General features: G+C 34.6%; 1 protein-coding gene across 4 annotated transcripts in view; it reads left to right on the top strand.

Annotated features, from left to right (window-relative positions):
- LOC143741161 (transcription factor 4-like) overlaps positions 1-21,841 on the top strand; it is a 45,961-nt gene extending 24,120 nt beyond the window's left edge. The window contains exons 8-12 of one of the 4 annotated variants that reach the window (XM_077233570.1): positions 2,892-3,012; positions 9,182-9,332; positions 11,830-12,059; positions 15,744-15,876; positions 17,950-21,841. In XM_077233570.1, the coding sequence (XP_077089685.1) occupies positions 2,892-3,012; positions 9,182-9,332; positions 11,830-12,059; positions 15,744-15,876; positions 17,950-17,998 (684 nt within the window). In that variant the 3' untranslated portion in view covers positions 17,999-21,841. Of the gene's footprint in view, positions 1-2,891; positions 3,013-9,181; positions 9,345-11,829; positions 12,060-15,743; positions 15,904-17,949 lie in introns of all 4 variants that reach the window. The other 3 variants (XM_077233572.1, XM_077233569.1, XM_077233571.1) reach the window with 3 other exon arrangements.
- The last annotated feature ends 917 nt before the right edge of the window (positions 21,842-22,758 follow it).

Below are 22,758 nucleotides of genomic sequence, written 5' to 3'. Positions count from 1 at the left end.
TGTGTGTGTGTGTGTGTGTGTGTGTGTGTGTGTGTGTGTGTGTGTGTGTGTGTGTGTGTGTGTGTGTGTGTGTGTGTGTGTGTGTGTGTGTGTGTGTGTGTGTGTGTGTGTGTGTGTCGAAAGCTGCTGTCAGTAGGGCGTCTGGTCCTCATCTCTCTCCTCACACACACAAACACACACACACACACACAAGGTCTCGGTTAACGACTAACCCCCTAATTAACTACAAGACTGAGAAACTGCAGGAACTCTGGGAGAATTAGTTTCCCACAATCACTTTTAAAGGGATCGTTCGGCCACAAATGAACATCCTGTCATCATTTATTCCTAAACATGGTTGTGTTTCTCTTAGAACACAAAACAAGACAGAAAACATGATAATGACGTATTAAATGATTAAATAGTGCATAAGGATATATGAACCATCATTTTTATTAATTGAAATAAAACTGAAATACAACAAAATACAAATATTAGATTAAAATAGTAATAGAGTTTCAGTGAATGTTGGTGGAATATAAACAAAAAATTGATTCAAAACGAAACAAAAATTCAGAAATCTCCATAGAATTGAATCTCCTTTCATTCCTTCAATCCTTTATTTTTGACAATGTTTTCTAGAACTTTCTCTATAAAGTTGACATATTTTAAAAACTCTCGTCCGTTTCCATGTCTAATTTCAAAACGGTTTCCATTTTCGAATGATACTAATTTATATTGATTACTAAAATATGAGACGGAGGGAGAGGCAATAAAATAAGTGCACAAATAAAAAAATAATAATAAGAAATATTAGTTGAAAAACCTAAACAAAATTAAAAAGGTAAATGTTGCCTTGGCAGTAAAAGCACTAAAACTATAATAAATGCTAAAACTGAAATAAAGAATAAGTTAAGTATTTTTGTTAAAAATTAAAAATGAAAATCATATGAAAACTTAAGTTTAAAAAATAAAGCTAATTAAAAATCGTACTAAAACTAAGATAACAGTGGCTCCGATGCCACCTTTCCATCTTCTTTCAGCGACATTCCGTGATATTTGCATGAAGCCAGCGGGAGACAAAAGCGTCCCAGCGCCACACTGTCATCGGATTAACCGGAATTACAGCGCGAGAGAGAGAGAAACTGCGCAGCTTCTCAGATTGTGTCCTTAATACAAAAACAGAGCGACTCGGAGAGAAGCAAACTTGTGCCAAATCACAATTCCTGCTGGATGTGTGTATTATCCAGGGAATTAGGGAGCCCACAATTAAGCATATGGGCATTAAGATAATTGTCAGTTGTGTTGGCGAACGTGATGGCAGACAGATGGATCAGACTCAGCCCGCTCCTCGCTCGGCATCATGGGACATTACTTTGGATTTTACCTGCCTGAATAAATTCACAGTGTTTTCACCAACAGAGAAAGATTAGGAGAGAGAGAGAGAGAGAGAGAGAGAGAGAGAGAGAGAGAGTTTGGCTGTGTTCACATATACTATCTCTATAGTGTGTGTGTGTGTGTGTGTGTGTGTGTGTGTGTGTGTGTGTGTGTGTGTGTGTGTGTGTGTGTGTGTGTGTGTGTGTGTGTGTGTGTGTGTGTGTGTGTGTGTGTGTGTGTGTGTGTAGCATGTGGATTTTCTGTGTGTGTATGTTTGGTAAAATATGCCGTATTATATACAGTACAAAAATCATGCTGTGCGAAACACTCAATCCCACAATGCAACCTGAACCTCGATCCACTGTGGCCAACAAACCGCAAGTGACATCAACTGGGGGTTTTGAAATATATTTGTTTTTATTTAAAAAGTAATTATTTAAAATATTTATCAAGTTGTTTTTAAATATTTTTATTTTATTATTTTGTTTGTATTTGTCTCTTTCTTGACACTTGTTTAATTTTGTATGTATCTTTATTATTATTTTCAATATTTATAAAAATAATACATTTTGTATCTATGATAATGGTAATTAAAAATTATTATTTATAAATAATAATAAGTCATATGTAACTAATACATAATTATTTAATGTTTAATTTAATTATTATATTATTTTGTTAATTTCCCATTTTATTATTATATTATTTTGTTAATTTCCCATTTTATTATTATATTATTTTGTTAATTTCTTGACTCTTAAATATGTTTCAAATATATATTTTGTATTTGTCTTTTTCTTGGCACTTATTCAATTTTTTTATCTATTTTTAATATTATTTTCAATATTTATTAAAAAATAATTATTTAAAGAAATAATAAAATACGTTTTGTATTTATAAATAATAATGGTAATGTTATATGTAACTAATAAATTATTTTTTAATGTTTTACTTAATTAAAAAAATGTTGATCCCGTCTTGACTATATACATAATAATTTCTATAATTATTTAAAATACATATATTTTAAATTTGTCTCTTTTTTCACTTTTATTTAATACAAATCAACTTTAATTCAACCAAAACCTTCATTCACATTGGAAATGGCACATTGAGTGCATTGCATTATGGGATGTATTATTCTGCACATACACTGAACGTTTTTGTTCATTTGAGTATTCCATGCATGCAGAAAATCAGCATACTGAGCATATATATATATATATATATATATGTATAATGCATTGTACAGGAACAGTATGAGTAGTATGAGTACACAAAGAGAGAGTGAGGCTGTGAAATGGAGGTGTGTGTGAGGGTGTGTGTGTGTTGTGAAGGTGTACAGCGCCCTCTGTTGGCCGTTCATGAGCGCACTGAACTTTAAGGCCTGTGTGTGCAAAGAACTGAATGTCCCTGATGACTTTATATGCTTTTGAACTAATGCATTTGCATTTTAGATGTTTCGTGACGTCTCTCTCTCTCTCTCTCTCTCTCTCTGTGTGTGTGTGTGTGTGTGTGTGTGTGTGTGTTTCCAGGTGGGCCATCGTGAGGACGGTGTGGGTTTGAGGACCGGTCATCCCATCGTGACCAATCAGGGATCGGTTCCTGTGCCGTCGGCCACTTCACCCGACCTCAGCCAGCCCGACCCGTACAGGGGTGAGACACACACACACACACACACACACACACACACACACACACACACACACACACACACACACACACACACACACACACACACACACACACACACACACACACACACACACACACTCAGGCTGGCACAGTGTGGGCACAGAACGGGCTCAATGCCAACCCTCTCTCTCTCTCTGTGTCTCTCTCTCCCTCTCTCTCTCTCTCCATCTGCCGCCATTTTAGAGCATCTTCACAGACACAGATGGACGTATAGCATATTCCCACGGTCATGGAGAACAGGGACAAATCAGGGATTATTCTATTCAAGGCCTGGAAATTCATATATACCATTTCTATACTACACACACACACACACACATATACAGGTCCTTCTCAAAAATTAGCATATTGTGATAAAGTTCATTATTTTCCATAATGTAACGATAAAAATTAAAATTTCATATATTTTAGATTCATTGCACACCAACTGAAATATTTCAGGTGTTTTATTGTTTTAATACTGATGATTTTGGCATACAGCTCATGAAAATCCAAAATTCCTGTCTCAAAAAATTAGCATATTTCATCCGACCAATAAAAGAAGTGTTTATAATACAAAAAAAGTCAACCTTCAAATAATTATGTTCAGTTATGCACTCAATACTTGGTCGGGAATCCTTTTGCAGAAATGACTGCTTCAATGCGGCGTGGCATGGAGGCAATCAGCCTGTGGCACTGCTGAGGTGTTATGGAGGCCCAGGATGCTTCGATAGCGGCCTTAAGCTCATCCAGAGTGTTGGGTCTTGCGTCTCTCAACTTTCTCTTCACAATATCCCACAGATTCTCTATGGGGTTCAGGTCAGGAGAGTTGGCAGGCCAATTGAGCACAGTAATACCATGGTCAGTAAACCATTTACCAGTGGTTTTGGCACTGTGAGCAGGTGCCAGGTCGTGCTGAAAAATGAAATCTTCATCTCCATAAAGCTTTTCAGCAGATGGAAGCATGAAGTGCTCCAAAATCTCCTGATAAATAGCTGCATTGGCCCTGCCCTTGATAAAACACAGTGGACCAACACCAGCAGCTGACATTGCACCCCAGACCATCACTGACTGTGGGTACTTGACACTGGACTTCAGGCATTTCCTTCTCCCCAGTCTTCCTCCAGACTCTGGCACCTTGATTTCCGGATGACATGCAAAACTGAGCAACAGTCCAGTGCTGCTTCTCTGTAGCCCAGGTCAGGCGCTTCTGCCGCTGTTTCTGGTTCAAAAGTGGCTTGACCTGGGGAATGCGGCACCTGTAGCCCATTTCCTGCACACGCCTGTGCACGGTGGCTCTGGATGTTTCTACTCCAGACTCAGTCCACTGCTTCCGCAGGTCCCCAAGGTCTGGAATCGGTCCTTCTCCACAATCTTCCTCAGGGTCCGGTCACCTCTTCCTTCCCACAGACTTCCCACTGAGGTGCCTTGATACAGCACTCTGGGAACAGCCTATTTGTTCAGAAATTTCTTTCTGTGTCTTACCCTCTTGCTTGAGGGTGTCAATGATGGCCTTCTGGACAGCAGTCAGGTCGGCAGTCTTACCCATGATTGCGGTTTTGAGTAATGAAACAGGCTGGGAGTTTTTAAAAGCCTCAGGAAACTTTTGCAGATGTTTAGAGTTAATTAGTTGATTCAGATGTAGGGTGACCAGACGTCCCGTTTTTCCCGGGACAGCCCCGTATTTCCACTCTAATTTTAGTGTCCCGACTTATTCTGAAAAAATCATGTTTTGTCCCTTATTTCATCGTTAATATATATATATTTTTTTATATATAATAGGTTTCGTTTCCGAAAGGCTAAGTGAATATATATGTTACGTTCAAACCGTGTAGCGCGCGCATGACAGAGAGGGAGAGACCTTGTGTGTGTGTGCTAGTGTGCCTAATGAAGCGCATGTAAGACGCATTAATAGAGGGAATGCATTAACGTCACTTTCCCGCCAGATCACGCCCCCTCAGCCGGACTGAGTGGCAGAAGAGCAGCTGCGTGACTGGATTTAATAGGGGAAACTGCGAAAACGCAAGTAAAACAAACGATTATCAGTTTAAACTAAAGATTGGACTCAATATAGTGTTCCTTACAACTTACTAAAGATCCAGTGATCCATGGATATTAACATGCAGCCAGGAATCGTGTTTCCTGACATTTATATGTGCCTGATTTCGACACCAGGGAAATACATACAGCAAATTTGCCTGTGAATGCTTTATATAAATACAAAATATGCAGGTCTAAATCCAGGTGATCACTTATCAATGTTATATATATCATCATATCGTCCAGAGACTTAAAACTTGTATAGTTTTTTGTCAGTGTTTATTTAAAAATGTCAAATTATACAGAATATACAGTGGTAAATATTTGATTGATGAGTTGTCACTGCGATATATAACAATACAATATATAGAGAATGATTTTACCACTAAATTCAGCATATTGACACAAAAATGATAACTGCAAATCCACCTTTCGCTGCCTGGAGTCCAGTTGTTTCTATGAATTGCAGCGATCTATTTGCTTCTCTGTTCTGTAGCTTTAGGTAGTCTGTAAAAATATTCCTCATATTTCTTGTCAAATCTAGTTGTACAGTCAGTCTCAAAGCTCTTTCCCGTTTTAGACGCGTTTTGTGTGTTTTTCCGCAGCATTCACACTGAAAACCAATGCTGCCGCTCAGTCTTTTTGCCACTTGTGGGCGTAACTGCAGTCACTCCGGCCAACGGTGACGTCACGTGCATTCCCTCTATACGCATGCGTTCTGTATCTGTCCCGTATTCCACTCCGAGAAATCTGGTCACCCTATTCAGATGATTAGGTTAATAGCTCGTTTAGAGACCCTTTTCATGATATGCTAATTTTTTGAGATAGGAATTTTGGGTTTTCATGAGCTGTATGCCAAAATCATCAGTATTAAAACAATAAAAGACCTGAAATATTTCAGTTGGTGTGCAATGAATCTAAAATATATGAAAGTTAAATTTTTATCATTACATTATGGAAAATAATGAACTTCATCACAATATGCTAATTTTTTGAGAAGGACCTGTATATATATATACAGTCAAACCAATATTTATTCAGACACCTTCAACATTTCTCACATTATCACAGTTTATTCGCTATAGTTTAGAAAATGGTAATGAAATATGACAAGAACTCAGAGTTATTAAATCAGTTGATATTTCACTGGTTTTGTCCGTCCTTCTGTTAGACTCTCACAGTGTCTGAATAATTTTTGGTTTGACTCTATATAGCTTTAGGGTTAGATTAAAATTCTTAATTTAATTAAAGAGTAATTTCATCATATTATAGTGATTTCTGAAGGATCATGTGACACTGAAGACTGGAGTAATGATGCTGAAAATTCAGCTTTGATCACAGGAATAAATTAAACTTTACTATATATTCACATAGAAAACAGCTGATTTACATTGAAATAATATTTCACAATTTTTTTAATTTTACTATATTTTTGATCAAATGAACGCAGCCGCGATGAGCAGAAGAGACGTCCGTCAAAAACATGAAGTATTCCACACTGTGTGGAGAGTTTTAAAGCTGAAGGCGCTGATTTCCCCGTTTCCCTGCGTCCGCTGGCCGGCCTCCAGTCTAATGTGTGAACAATTATGAGTGCGTTAAACCATGCGCTATATTTCAAATATGAATATGTAAAAGGAAATTGTATATGACCTGGGAAGTGAGGCGTAAAAACTCCAGGCTGGTTTAAAAGCGGAGCACTTACTCTCTCCGAACGGAGATCTTGGCAAACGCTCTCCGGAAAACACAGCCAAACAGTTAATGAGGTGCTGAGTGCTGTAAAATATGAAAAAGAACATTATAAATAATAGGACTGTGGATCAGAGATGATTATTTGTGAATGGCATCCAGAAGGAATGAATCACGATGTGGTTTTCATCCCGCCGGAGCTCTAACAACATACCGTGGTATTTTAGGCAAGTATAGGGTAATAGTCTGTGTTTTTACTACATTAGCGGTTTTGTGTAGTACATTTACAACGCTGATGCCAACAAAGTTCTTTCCCTTAAGAAAAATATCATATTTTTGGGAAGTCACTAATTGAAGTAAACTGGTAATTTTGTGTTTTGTGACCATAGTACTATGGTAATGTTTTTAATTACATTTATTTATTTGTAGGCATGTATCATGATAATATACCAAACTAATATTACAGTATTCTTTGAAATGCCTTGGAGTAAATATGTAAATATATTGGCACAGTATGTTCAGGTCAGTACCATGGTATATTTCAAAGTATCACTGTATCATGGTTCCACCACAGTATTTTTTCATATTTCAAGTGTAATATCATATTTCTGGACATAAACTATGGTAATGTTGTGTACTATGGTAGTACCATGTTTTTTTCTGATTACAAATATTTATTTATTTATTCATAGGCGTGTACCAAAAAGTAACATTATTGTGTTTTTTATATCTACTAATACATAATTCTTTGAAATACCGTTTAAAATATATATATATATATATATATATATATATATATATATATATATATATATATATATGTATATTTTTTTTTGTATAAACACAATTAAAAAAACATATACAGTGATGTGAATAAGTTAGGACACCCATGCTAAAGTTGCCTAAAAAGAGGAATAAAAAATCATCTTAATTGATCTTAATGCCTTCATTTAAAAAAATGAGGGAAAAATCCGACGTTTAAGGACACCAATTTTCTTTGTGAATGAATAATGTATCATAAATAAATAAATGTTCTTCCTTAAAATACAGGTTGCGTAAGTCAGGACACCCCTATGTTAAACTCCCATAGAGACAGCAGATTTTTATTTTTAAAGGCCAGTTATTTCATGGATCCAGGATAATATACATCCTGATAAAGTTCCCACATCATCACATTCTCTTCATCATACCTAGAGATTAGCATGGTGTTATTTCAGTTATCCTAATATCTGGTTTGATTTGCATTGAGAGATGATCTTATGGAAAGTTCCTCATGCCAATCTCTAGGTGTGTGAAATAACTAATTGAAATAACTGGCCTTTAAAAATAAAAATCTGCTGTCTCTATGGGAATTTAACATAGGGGTGTCCTGACTTACGCAACCTGTATTTTAAGGAAGAACATTTATTTATTTACGATACATTATTCAATCACAAAGAAAATTGGTGTCCTTAAAGGTTGGATTTTTCCTCATTTTTTATATTAAGGCATTAAGATCAATTTCCAAAAGATGATTTTTTATTCCTCTTTTTAGTCAGCTTTAGCATGGGTGTGTTCACTAATGCTATCCACTGTATATATATATATCAATTCTATTTTGGCTTCTATTTTAATTCTATTCTATTTTCAATTCTAATTTTATTTTTGTTTATTTTGGCATATGCTTGTACTTAAAATATATATATATATATAAAAATAAATGTATTTTATGTATATACCATGAAAATATTGTGGAGTTTTTTGACATCTGCCAAACTAACACTGCCGTATTCTTTGAAGCTCCCTAGAGTAAATATCTGAATATAACAGTATATGAATATGGTAATTATTCTTTACCGTATTATATGTGTACTGTGAAGTACTGTGTGTTTTCTGAAGCTGAAGGAGAACTTTCTCCCGTCTTCATAAAGTGCTTCCCATTAGTCGCAGTGTCTTTCCCAGCGATGTCACTTCCATTAGCAGCGTAGCGTGAAACAAGCGTTCCTGCGCTGGTTAAACTTCACCAGCCTTAACCAGATTAAACCAGAATAAACCAGAATAAACCAGATCAAAGCCCCCGTGAAAGAGAATAAACGCCTGTCCCGAATCAAGCGTTTGTTTCGTCTTCCTTTCCTCTTATCCCGTCTGACCAGCTGTTTGGAACACACTCGATTCATCCTCCCACCGCTTCACACACACACACACACACACACACACACACACACACACACACACACACACACACACACACACACACACACACACATATATATATGTATTCTGTTGATTTGTCATGTTCTCTCTGCTGAAACTGCTGTCAGATTAATACATGCAGACATTTAATAATGTTCAGATGATCTGAGTGATAATGTTTGAGGAGGAGATGATGGAGATGTTCCTCACTAACGGTGTGTGTGTGTGTGTGTGTGTGTGTGTGTGTCTCCAGCTCTCTCGGGTGGTCTTCAGGGTCAGAGCACCTCGTCTGTGAGCTCCGAGATCAAATCTGAAGATGAAGGAGACGAGAATCTCCAGGACAGTAAATCTCTGGGTGCGAAGAGCAAGGAGGAGCTGGACAAGGACCTGAACGCTTTAGAGAGGTCGAGATCTAGGTAAACTGTACCAGAGCTTCGCTTCATTCAAACGCCCGCTGGACTTTGATGAAGTGACGCGTGTTCTGAGAGGCAGCTAAACGCACAGATGACAAACCCAATGCAATTCAATTCTATTCACATTTATTTATAAAGTGCTTTTCACAATACACATCGTTTCAAAGCAGCTTTACAGAAAATTCTAAATGAAATCCGTATAAAACGGCTGATAAATGCATGTGTTCACTGCAGGAAAAACACTGAATATTTATGTACATTTTTAATAGATTTGTTTAATATAACACTTTAAGATAAGGTCTCATTTGTTGAGTTTAGTTAATGCATCAATCAGGGTTAAAATAGTTAACTGAAACTTAAACTAAAACTATTTTTTTCTTCTTTTTTTTTCTAATGGAATAAAGGTTAACTGGAATTAGTAAAATACAAAAAAAGTTTAAAAATACAATAAAATTTACAAAGTTAAATAAAAGTTGAAAATAAAGTAAAGTAAAATACACTAAAATAAAATGTAAAAAGTAAAAAATAAATGTAAATATTAAAATGAAATAAAAAATAAAATGTTTCAAAATACTATACAATTTAAAAAGTAAAATAAAATAAAAGTTTAAAAATACAATACAATTTTGATTGACTGAAATAAAAATTAATAAATACCATATAGACAAAATTTAAACTTGAATAACAGCAAAATAACTAACTAAAATAAAATATAAAAATATAAATATAAAATTACACTGAAAATATAAAAATAAAACTAATTCAAAATATTAATTAATATTAAACTATAACAAACCACTGACAATAACTAACATTAACAATGAGTAAATATATTTTACAGCATTTATTAACATTTTATAATAAATCCCACATAATTAGCAGCGGCTCATATGAGAGCATGAGTTTTAATCCGAGCTCATGTAACTTAACTCTAATGATCCTCATTCAGGACTCGTTTGGGTGTTCAGCATCTCCTCCGGTCTTGAGCCGGGTTTTAGTTGTTTCTCATCTCACATGAGAGTAGGGAACGTCCTGGATCCCAAATTCATCCCAACATTCCCAGACATTTCCAGGATAAACGCCGGACAGGGTTTATAGATTTCCACCTGGAATGACCAATTCGATTCAACTCATTCGATTCAAATTTCAAGAGACGATATTATGACTTGATGTGTGATTTCTCATGCTATTTTTTTATATTATTTTTTTTTTTGTGTGTGTAGAAATCTGTAGCATCTGATCTTCTAGCATTTAATCTTGAATTTTATGTTCCTTTTGTATCTACTATATCTTCTTATACTTTATATATATATATAGAGAGAGAGAGAGAATTTTAGATATTTTTTGTCTTGTATATTTTTCTGTTATGTTTTTATATACTATATATATTTTTGAAATACTTTTTATTTACTTGATATCTAGAATTTTATATTTTTTTGTCTCTTTTATATATTTATGTTATATATCTAACATTTTATATACTATATATCTAGTATTTTAGATACTTTTTGTATCTATTATATCTTTTTATATACTTTTTATATATTATATATATATATAGTATATATATATAGAGAATTATATATACTTTTTGTATCTATTATATCTTTTTATATACTTGATATATTTAGTATTTTATATACTTTTTGAATCTATTAAATATGTACTTTATATTTAAAGAGAGAGGATTTGATTTACTTTTTAAATCTATAACTTTCTATATACTTTTATAACCTTTAAATATCAGTAATTGTAGAATGTCCATGTTGTATAAGCATGAGTGTTGACTCTGTCCCAGAGAGATATGATACAGTACGAGTACAGTAGTGAGAAAGCGCTATGATTCATAAAAAATACTTTTTGTATCCATTATCTTTTTATGTACTTATTTTCTCCATTTATTTAGTATATTATATGAATTTTGAATCTATTATACTGTATATTTTTATATACTATATATATATATATAGAATTATATTTTTTTTTTGTATTTATTATATCTTCTTATATGCTTGATATATTTAGTATTTTATGTATTTTTAATATACTTTTTAAATACTATATATCTTGTATTTTATATACTTTTAAAATCTAGTATATCTTTTTACATACTTTATAGATCTAAAAAAATCTATTTTCTTTTTATGTACTTTTTATATTTCATTTATCTAGTATTTTATGAATCCATTATACGGTCTCTTTTTATACACTATATATATATATATATATATATATATATACATATATATAGAGAGAGAGAGAGAATTATACTTTTTTATGTATTATATCTTTTTATATGCTTGATATATTTAGTATTTTATATACTTTTTGAATGTACTTTATTTAGAGAATTTTTAAATCTATTCTAACTTTATATATCAGTAATAGAATGTCCATGTTTTATGAGCATGATGTACAGTGTTGACTCGGTCCCTCAGAGATCTGCTACAGTAGTGAGAACGCGTTGTGATTCATGTTAACCCCACAGTAACAACGACGACGAGGACCTGACGCCGGAGCAGAAGCTGGAGCGCGAGAAGGAGCGGCGGATGGCTAACAACGCTCGCGAGCGGCTGCGCGTGCGCGACATCAACGAGGCCTTTAAAGAGCTGGGTCGTATGGTGCAACTCCACCTGAAGAGTGACAAACCCCAGACCAAACTCCTGATCCTGCACCAGGCCGTCGCAGTCATCCTCAGCCTCGAGCAGCAGGTCCGAGGTCAGTGCTTACTCCTTTATTTACTGACGGAAACAGTTTTCTTGGTGCGCTCATCCACAATTATAACACTGAGACAAAAAAAAAACATACATGCATAGATACATAGGGTGTGAGGAGACTCTTATCTCACGAGACGAGATTTTTGCACAATATTTCAGAAATCCTCAATGACAAAATTCATGACTGGAAAAATAGTATGCAGGTGCGTTTTGCAATGTTTTAACTAATAATCTTCTAATGCATGTCATTTCAGGTCTACTTTATGAGTATGAATTATCAAATGCATTGAAAGAAAACAATATACAAGCACTGTTAAAGGTTTTTATTGACTGGCTTTTCTCCTGTATGATTTCACATGAGTCTCTTCAGACGTTACTGTACATTTAAGAGCTTCCAGAACTTCTGATTGAGGCTGTGTGTGACCTCCTAACTGAACTCCTTGAAGTCTTAAGTGCACACAATAAGTGCAACCATAATCAAAGTTAGCACACAGACTCTTGATACTTGTTTTGAAATATCTGTTTTATTTTGCACCGGCAGTTATAGGGTTAACGCGGTGAGTTGGGAAAATGCCGGGTAGAGAGACGAGGCTGGTGTGTTTGTCTCGACAGTCGTTCTTGCGTTCCGATTATAAGTTCAGAAACAGAGCCTCCCATGTCTGTCGTCCTTAAGACATTACAGTCCTCTCTGAATATTCGCAGTGCAAACAGAGATATCCGCAAATAAACAGTCCAGAGATGGGTATTGGGAGACGGACTATTGTATGCGGCCTAATTTGTGCGCAGTGCACATCAGGGAGCTTGTGTTTTACTTTCACTTTCAAATTCGCGATTGCGCGTACTCTGTGTATAGGGAGCAGCGGTGCATTCTACTAGATAAGACATTTATCAGACGTTTAGTCTATGTTGCGCAACGAATCCTCCGCCATCGTCACGCGATCAGTGAACTGTGATTCGTGCTGGATGAGCAATGCAGACTTTTACATTAGTTTATAATGGTTTTTATTTGTTTATATAAACAGCAAAACGATAGTTTAGGCGAATGTGAGTGTAGCGGTTGAATATTCTATTGTAATCTCACCCTCACGCTCAGTCATGGCGATATCGCCAGACAGCTTTACACTCGACGGGAAATCTCGTCATATTTTAGTCTCGCGAGATCTTGTGGCACGAGATCTCGTCACACCCCTAATACATAATGTATATCAGTGGTTCCCAACCTTTTTTTGTCTGAGACTCCCTTTTTCCCAAGAAAATATTTTTGGCCCCCTTCACATTTAATGATATTGTCGCTCTTGTAAGCTTGCAGCAAGGATGACTAAATGTTTTGTTTTTAAACATACAGTATGTTCATTAGTCAAGTCAAGTCATCCTCATTTATATAGCGCTTTAACAATGTAGATTGTTTCAAAGCAGCTTTACAGAGATAAAAATATAATTTAAGGTAACTGAGATTGGTTTGGTTTTATAGTGGTTCTTGAATAATGTTTTTTCCAGCTAAAGTTAGTTTTGATTGATTCACTTCCGTCTAAATGATCATTTGTTATTAAATTAGGGGCCGCTAAGACGACACCGTTCTCTCTAAACAGACTTTAAACGTGAACCTGTGATAGACGCTGATGGCGTTCACATGCGCATTAAGAATTGATTCTATAGTTATGTTCGTTTGAATATATGTGCGCAGGTTTGTAATTTCTTTACAAACCATGACTAAACAAACTACTTGTCTTGCCTATAAATTTTGATGCAGAATTTTATTTTATCATTTCTGGTAGGTACGCGAACCGAAAATTCCACAACGCTTTATCATATTGGTATATATATTACTATAACGAGATATGTTCATGCACAAATAATAGCTATAATATTGAAAATACTATAACAAAAACATCAGTAGGCCGTTTGTAATTTAAAAACGTAAGCCTAGGAGTGGACTATTAATTGGCCCTATTTGAAATGCAATAACAGAAATATCAGTATTCACACTGGTGTGTAGGGAAAAAATAATTAATATAGGCTATTAAAAAATGACTGGTGTCTGGGACTCGTTGAAAACCCATTTTTTGGTCAGCCAGGGGATCGTGAATAAAATTAGCTAATTTAATATGATCGTTTGGCGCTCTAGCGATTAATAAACATGCGTTTATGAACAGAATAATGCGTCTTGTGGAAGAACGTTGTAGCCGGAGCTACTTCTCTCTGTTTATGTCTATGACGAGTCACGCAGGCTCTGGGTTACACCGAACCAGTGTAAAATAATCCCAATACAAACACTTATTATAGGTGTACCATAGTGACTCAGAGACAAAAACACGGTTTGGAAAATGGATTCATGATGTACTCGCTCATTATATAAATTTAGTCAATTTTGAACACAAAAAAAAGTTACGGACTGCTGCTTTAATGCTCGCTGTTCAACGCTTTTCAAAATATGACGCGACCCAAGAAAGAGCTCGCTGACGCCGCCCAGCATAGATACCTGAAGAGTTAAGAGCATGAACCATAAGTGTATATACTGCAGTTCACTGAATACTGTATCCCAGAATGCATTGCTCTCCACCTTCACCTTCCATTTCCAGCATGACCAATTAACCAGAAAGTAATATTAACTATGATATTTAACATCTCTTTATTTTTTGTCACTGTTTGGTAGGACTGCAAAAGGTTTTTAAAATGTTTCCTAAAAATTGGATTATTGCAAATATAATTAATAAAGTAATAATTATTTATATGTCAAAATAATATTTATATTTAATATAATTTTATTTACAATAATGAGAAAAAAATTACATTATTTTTATTTAACAAAATAACTATATATCTTTATTATATATACACAATTCCATATTCATATTATATTTCATATGATTAATAATTATAAATAATATTATTTTTTAATTATATTGTAAATATGAATAAGTCTTTTGCAATATAAAATATTGTATAGTTAATGTAGTACCTGTAATTATTTATAATTAAATCATATTTATATTAAATATATATAAGCAATAAAAATAAGCAATTTTATATAATTTATATTTAAAAATATAGTAATATATATATTGAATATTATTATTATAATATATATATATATATATATATATATATATATATATATATATATATATATATATATATACACAATTTCATCATATTAATACTTAATCATTACAAATATTATTAATAATTAATTGTAATTTATCATTATAAATATTATTTTTGATGATATTATGATAATAATGTGTTCTACACTAAAATAATTATCTATATTAAAAACATTTGTTCAATAATATATATACCAGTTCATTAATATTATATCTTATAAGATTAATAATTGTAAATGATATTATTTTTCAATGGCATTAGAAATAAAAAAAAGTGTTTTACACTATAAAAAAATATATTTTTCAAAGTTGCAAATTAAGCAAATTATTGGAATACTTTATAAGAAGATTTCTAAATTTCGCACCACAGTAAATTCCTTCCGTTTCTTGTCATTCCTTTGTAATTATTTGTAAATGTACTACTGAAAATTGTCTTAAAGTAAATCCTGAACCAAACGCTGCTTCTGTTTGTCCGTAATGACACGTTTGTCCCTCTTGATGGCGGCGTATCCGTGAAACAGGGACATCAGAATCAGTAAACCTCACACACTCGAGTGACTGTGTGTTTGTTCTCGTTCCAGAGCGCAATCTCAATCCGAAAGCGGCGTGTCTGAAGAGACGAGAAGAGGAGAAGGGGTCGTCGGACGGTCCTGCGCTCTCATTGGCCGGTTCCCACCACAGCATGGGCGAGGCGTCCAATCCCATGGGACAAATGTAAAGAGCCACACCCCCCCGTAAATGGTCAGAATATTTCACTCTACACTAATCTGCTGTTGTACATGTCCCATGATGTGCCTTTAACCCAAACCAAAACCTCCAATTCGGTTTGAAGAATCAAGCTTTTCACTGCAATCACGTGTTTTGTCTCAAACTTTGGCACGATTGAACAGAATTATTGGGCAAAGTGATGCAGAACGTTTGGATTTCCCCCTCATTGGTCTCATGCCACTTTAACTCAACGGACTGGTTTTCTGTTGGTGGCCACAAAACAAATCCTAATAATAACCTCTAAAAGTGTAACAATGGGCGCATTTTAACAACAGATTGGCCGTATGTGTGGGTTATAATATGTGTACATATAGATTTTGATTTCAAACTATTGACTAAATTTTATTAATTCACAATATATTCAATTAATAAAGCTAAAGGATGGTATTTGTACACAATGCACATTTGAACATTAAAAGGTACATGTACACAATATCACTGACCATTTCATTCAGATATTTATGATGTTTTATGGTTTGTTTGTTTTTTTTATTCTGTGAGTGTGTGTAAAAGGAGGTAAAAGCTGAAAAGTGCAATGTTCACATGGCATTATGGGTGTGAACAGATTCCAAAGGTTCATGTTCCCCGTGTAAATGACTGTAATGTGCCGGTAATGAGTTTACAACATATAATTAAGGTAGAATTGAAGGTGTGAATTAAACCCAGTTCTTTCATCCGAAATCATTTGCATATTTTATGATAGAAGCAAATATTCTCCGTAGATATTTTTAAAGATCACATTTTTAGAGGCATACTGTATGGAAAGTGAAAGAAAGATCTGTTTTTGAGATTTGAATCAGTGCTATTAGTATCAGTATCAGATCTTAAAGCTGTTCCACGAAAACTGATATGAAATATGCACTGAAAAATCATTTCCACTCAGATATTGCTAGTACATTTCACATTTAATAACAAAGACATGGCAAGTAAAACTGAATTAAATGTGAAATGTTGAAGTAGAAAGACTGAAATATGTAAAATTTACAGTAGTGGCCAAAAGTGATGGAAAACTGACATCTTCTCTCTTCATTCAAATTATTAAAATTGATTTAGTAAGCATATTGCATAGATGAGTTTGGAGTTGATTGTTTTATTTGTGATAATTACGCAATGAAACATGACAATTCATGTAATCAACGAAATTATAAACGCATGCAAAAACAAGAGAGAACCAACCAAATATTAATAACTGATTATGTTCGTCCTTTTCCTATCAGCTTTTTCTTTTTCTGTGCACTTTTTTTTTGCATAGTTCGTTCAAACCTGTAGCTGTAGTTTGCCTTTTTTGCCAAATAATTTTGTCAGATTAGTGGTGCAAGTTTAGTTTTGTTCTTCCCTCATATTTAAAAAAAATATATATATATTTTCTTCATATTTCGATGGTTTAATTGAACTAGTAGTGTCATTAACAATCACTTTAAGTACTTCATGAACCGTTGTTTTATTTAAATATTCAAACAATCAACAACAAAAAAGACGAAGAAATTATAGTTTGTATAAAGAATATGAAGCATATTTTAGGACTAAGTTGTTTTGCATGACATATATATATATATAATCTTTAAATTGTGTAGAATCTGTAGTTTGATTTGATGCGTCATTAGTAAGAGATTTTTTTATATATATTTGAACCTAAAATCAGCACAGATTTAGTGACATTTCTTATATTGCATTTAAATTTTGCTGAATTGAATATAAAAAAATCATGGTGTCCATAAAGTAAAATAATTTTAATTACTGATTGAAAATACTTTTAATTATGTTTTTTGCATGACAGTAATGTGTTTCTTTTCTCATTACACAATCTATGATTGAATGGGAAAATCTATGGAAAAAATGGGATTAAAATTGCGTTCGTTCTCTCGCAAATGTTTTGCACTGAAATGTTTGCGAGGGAAACGTGAAAACATTGAAATACTTTTCATCTCATATTTTTTCCATCACCACTTTACTCGCGTGTTCACGATACTTTACTATATGAATATGTTCTACATGTTAACTTCCCTCTCTCTCTATCAGGTCAAAGCTGCCAGAATTCATCAAAATGATGAGCGATCACTTCCTTTGACAGCGTCATTTCTGCCCCTGAACGTCCGTCAAACAATCAACGAATCAATCAAACTTCCATCTGACCGACCAACTTCTATGTGTTCCTGTTCCTCACGCCATCTGTGAGGAGATATATATATACATCTATATATATATATATATATACTGTAAATTACGGAAGCACGGCAGAGTCACGTGGGATGGCTGTCCATATCTTCCTCCGAGCATTCCCAGTAAAAAAAAGAAGACGTTTTTATGCACACACACACACACACACACACAAGATTTGAAAGGTGCAGACCGACAGATGGAGGATTCTTCAAACATATCATGAAGTTGTACAGACGTTTGGAGGTCGACTCGAGACCAGTCCTCTGATTTCAATGGCAATCCTGTCCACACTGTGGAACTTTTGTAGCTGTGCCTCACGGAACTCCTCGCGGAAGAATGGAACTCTGAAAATTCCAAATCGGAGCCTTGGGACGAGAGGGGCTGTCAATCAAACGCACGACGGAATTAGGCTGTAGAATTTCACAAAACCGTTCGCAATAAAGTTATTTTAGTTCTTTCCCAAAAAAACAAAAAAAAAAGAAGCTGACATGGGACGTCAAGCTGTTTTGAAACCAGCAGAAGGTTTAGAGGCCAGAACGTTCCTTCACCGGACCGTCAGCGCACGCAGCATTTCTCTCCAAGACCTCGCGCTCACTTTAGAGGGCAGATGTGCTTCATTAGGTCATTTCTCTCTTCGTTCATTTGTTCCTTCTTCTCTCCTCAAGCCCTTCCGGACCCCGAAGATGCAATTTAAAACATGACTAAACTTCAACCAATGTGCCTTTTAGAGCTCATATCATCACACAACTGGAGGAGAACATTATCAGAACTTTCTAGGATGCAAGCTTAGGAAAACGTTAGTCATTAGGTCTATGCAGTCAGGTTTTTTGCGGCCTGGGATTTAAAAAAAAACAAAAAAACAAGTAAAAAGGTAAAAAAAGTATTTTTTTGGGATAAACTGTATTTAATGTACTGTATGGCTATATGTAATTAGAAGGTGTGTCCACCCCCTCGTGGCTCCACCCACAGCCCCGCCCACCTGTCACCACGTCGTTATTGAGCATTGTATTATAGATATCAGCTTTTATGAAAACTGGCTTGTTGTTGAGCCGCTGTAGTCCTCAGTACAAATGTGTGGTCGTACGTGTAAAATGGCTTTTCTCTTTTTTTATCTCTCTATTCTTTGTCTGTACTGGTTTCTCTGTCAAAAAAGGAAAAAAAAAATATGATTACGAACCCGCAGGCGATCTTTGAGGATCGGCGGTGGTTTTATCAACGGGAGGCACTGAAAGTGGACATGAAGTCTATTAGAAAAATCGCTATATATAAATGTAGAAATATATACAGTAGGCTATATAAACAAAGGAGAGTCCGACGGAAAGGAGAGTTCATGAGGATTGATGTTTCTTTCTTTCTGGAGACGTCCGAGAGAGACGTGTGACTCTGTTGTGATATTTTTTTCATAAAGTCGGCGCGATCGTAACGGGACCGAAGTGTCGCTCTCGCTCTCGCTGCGGCCGGCAAGGGAAAACACGGACATTTGTAAATTGTATGCAACAAATGCAAACTTACCATTATTTTGAAATTGTGTATGTAAAAGTTATATTTTTACATGTAGGCTGTTGTTATTTTGTGTTTAGAAATGCGTTGTATCAGTTTTTTTCCTTTCTTTTTTTGGGGGGAAAAAAGATTCATTGTGTGTTGAAACGTGTCACATTGAAAATGTAGTGAGAACAAAAGCAAAAAAAAAAAAATTTGTTTATATTTCTGGGAACATTTTTCTTTTCTAAAGGTGGGTGGTGGGGGTCGGGAATCAAAGCTATATGATAATTCTCTCATCCTCATTTTTTAATTGAGTATTTTCTGTGTAAATAGAAGTCACGAGCAGGGCTGACGACGTTTGTTTACTGCGTTCCCTGCCGTTGATCATGTGGCCTGGTCAAGACGTGATTGATTAGCGTTTAACGTGTGTCAACAATCAGACTTTAATTTACGTTATCACTTTTTGTAAAGAGACTCGTGACACATCGCTGAAAGAATTGACTCGACTCAACTTTGACGACTCCGATGCCCTCACACTAAAAAAAAAAATACTTGGGCCTGAATTTAAGATCAATGTCTATGAATTGCATATAAAAATTCCATGCATTTGGATGATGCCGTTTTAACAAACAAACTATGCATATTTGTCTGCCATACATAAATGAAACAAGTCAGATTTCTGTAATAATATCAATGAACTGAATGTGTTTTTAATGCAAAGTTACCATGTTTATATTTTTATCCTCAATAAATAAAATTTGTTTCAATCTCATACATTTTAACTTACTGAATATCACTTGTTCCACAGCTAAGCCATATTTTATTTAGAATTCAGAAACCCGCGTTATTAGCGACCTCGGTGGACGTTAAGTGAACTGCAGCCAGTGACTTCCTGCGCGTGCTCGTCTCGTGCACACTTGACGTACACAAGACTTAACGTGATTCATTCAAGACTCTGATATACTCACGCCGAAGTTCTTCTTCATTCTTCGCTTTAGAAGTAAAAAAACAGAAATGAGTTTGCATCGATAGATATACTGTTAACGAATAACCTGACGCTGCTGAGAGCAACGTTTAGATAAAAAGCAATGTAAATACGCGTTCCTCTCAATAACACAGTAAACACACGACAAAAAAGACAGCGGTGAGAAACAACACGTAGCGATGTGTGTGCACGAGCTCTGCAACTCCCCGGCATCACGACGACAGATGAGGTAATTCAAATTATACTGTTATGATAATTTGATTTTAAATAGGCCTATATTTGAGACTATAGACTATATAGATCTGATTATGTAAGACTAAAGTTTTAATTAATCACCTTTCTTTGCAAGACACATTTACTTTCACAGAATAGCTCTTTCTGGATTATCTCTAGCGCGGGTTACGTCACACTCTTTAGATTTTCCCGGCAAAAACGTCCCGAGTAATACAAAATTTCATAGACAACTTAGCAATTCCGGGAAGGTCTCATTTTTTAAGGTTACTTACAAGCTGTTCACACACTGGCAATAAAAAGCGATTAATAGATGCATGCCCATTCTTACACAGTCCCTTTAACTGAATACATTTTATTTTCACGAGTAGACGCTGATTCTAAGCAATTTAAAAAATATGATTATTCAAATAAAATTTAAATTGTAAATAGTTAATAAACTATGCCATGAGTGCAGAAATCATGTATGACTGACAAATATGCAGTGCATTCATTTGAGTAGTTTATTTGTTAAAATGGTGGAATCTAAATGCATGGAAAATTTACATTCAATCCAAATACATACATATTAAATATTATGCCTAAACATTTTCCGCAACATGCACAACGTCAGCTTTTCTACTTTATTTACAGGTTCAAAAAGACACTCCAGACAAAAGCCTGGTATTGAAAAGTGTGGTACATCTGTACTTTTGCATTGCTTCAGACATGCTAGTGTTCTCGTCCTTCAGTAAATCTTGAACATCTGAAGTTGTATTTTGCCAGTGCTGAAGATGTTTGACTAATTCTCTCCTTGTGCCACATCATGTTGTTGTAGCCAATTGAATTACTATGATTGCAGTGGAAAAGATGATGTTTTCCTCTTGGTTGTTCATAATGTACATACTTGTTCTTGCTTTTATGAACTGATTTTGTTTTATTTTTAGTCAAATGCAGAACTGAACTGTAAGCGATCTTTTCCATTCTCAGAAAGCAACCCTGGGCAGTGTCATCTCTGTTTATTTAAGTGCTCCTCACACGGAGGATTGTGAGATAAAGATTATTTGACGCAAACAGCGACGTACAACTGGTCTTTGCTGATTTCTCATCGTGTTTGCCGTGTGCAGCAGGTCGACAGACTCGACACATCTGCACTTTGTGATTATTCGTGTCACTGATTTCAATAAAGAGAGTCGCTCAAATCATCCTCGATATCCACTGCCAGATGAAGCTCGCTGAACTTTTCACAGCAGTAAAGTGGATCAAAGTGCAGGTGTCAATCACACAAACCAACAATGAAGGGTTGCACAGCATATAATCATATTTGCAGGTATAAATATCTTAACAATTGAAGTTTGTTATGCCAAACATAACAATTATGAGTTTGGGGTGAGACTACCTGCACTGTAAAAAACAAAAAAATAATGATACATTTTCAACTTTTTGTTTTTTGTTAGTGCTGAGCAACGATTATTCAGATTAATCGCATCCACAATAAAAGTTTGTTTCCATAATATATGTGTGTACTGTGTGTAATTATTTTGTATATATATATATATAATACACACATGCATGTATTTAAGAAAAATGTGTTATTCATATATAATATAAATTGTGTATAAATATATATACAGTATATACATGCAAATATTTATTAAATATATACACGCATGTGTGTGTATTTATATATACAAAATAATTATACACAGTACACACATATATTTTGTAAACACAAACTTTTATTCTTCATGTGATTAATCATTGCCCAGCACTAAGTTAGACAAGATTCAACTCATTTAAAGTCAGTTTGATGTTATTTAAGTTGAAATCACACTTAAAACATCCAAGTTGATTGTACTTAAAAAAAAAATTTTTACAGTGTCCAATGAAAAATATTGGAAACTTGTTCGAAAACAGTCATTATGAAATGCTTCACCTTTAAAACAAGATGCATTTACTTGAGAAGTAAAATTGCATAACATTTTTAGACT

Source organism: Siphateles boraxobius, unplaced genomic scaffold, assembly GCF_051911475.1.
Source record: "Siphateles boraxobius isolate OS27281-9 unplaced genomic scaffold, OSU_SipBor_1 18, whole genome shotgun sequence".
NCBI lineage: Eukaryota > Metazoa > Chordata > Actinopteri > Cypriniformes > Leuciscidae > Siphateles > Siphateles boraxobius.
Note: the sequence above shows the minus strand (reverse complement) of the source record. Positions and strands in the feature narration are given on the sequence as shown.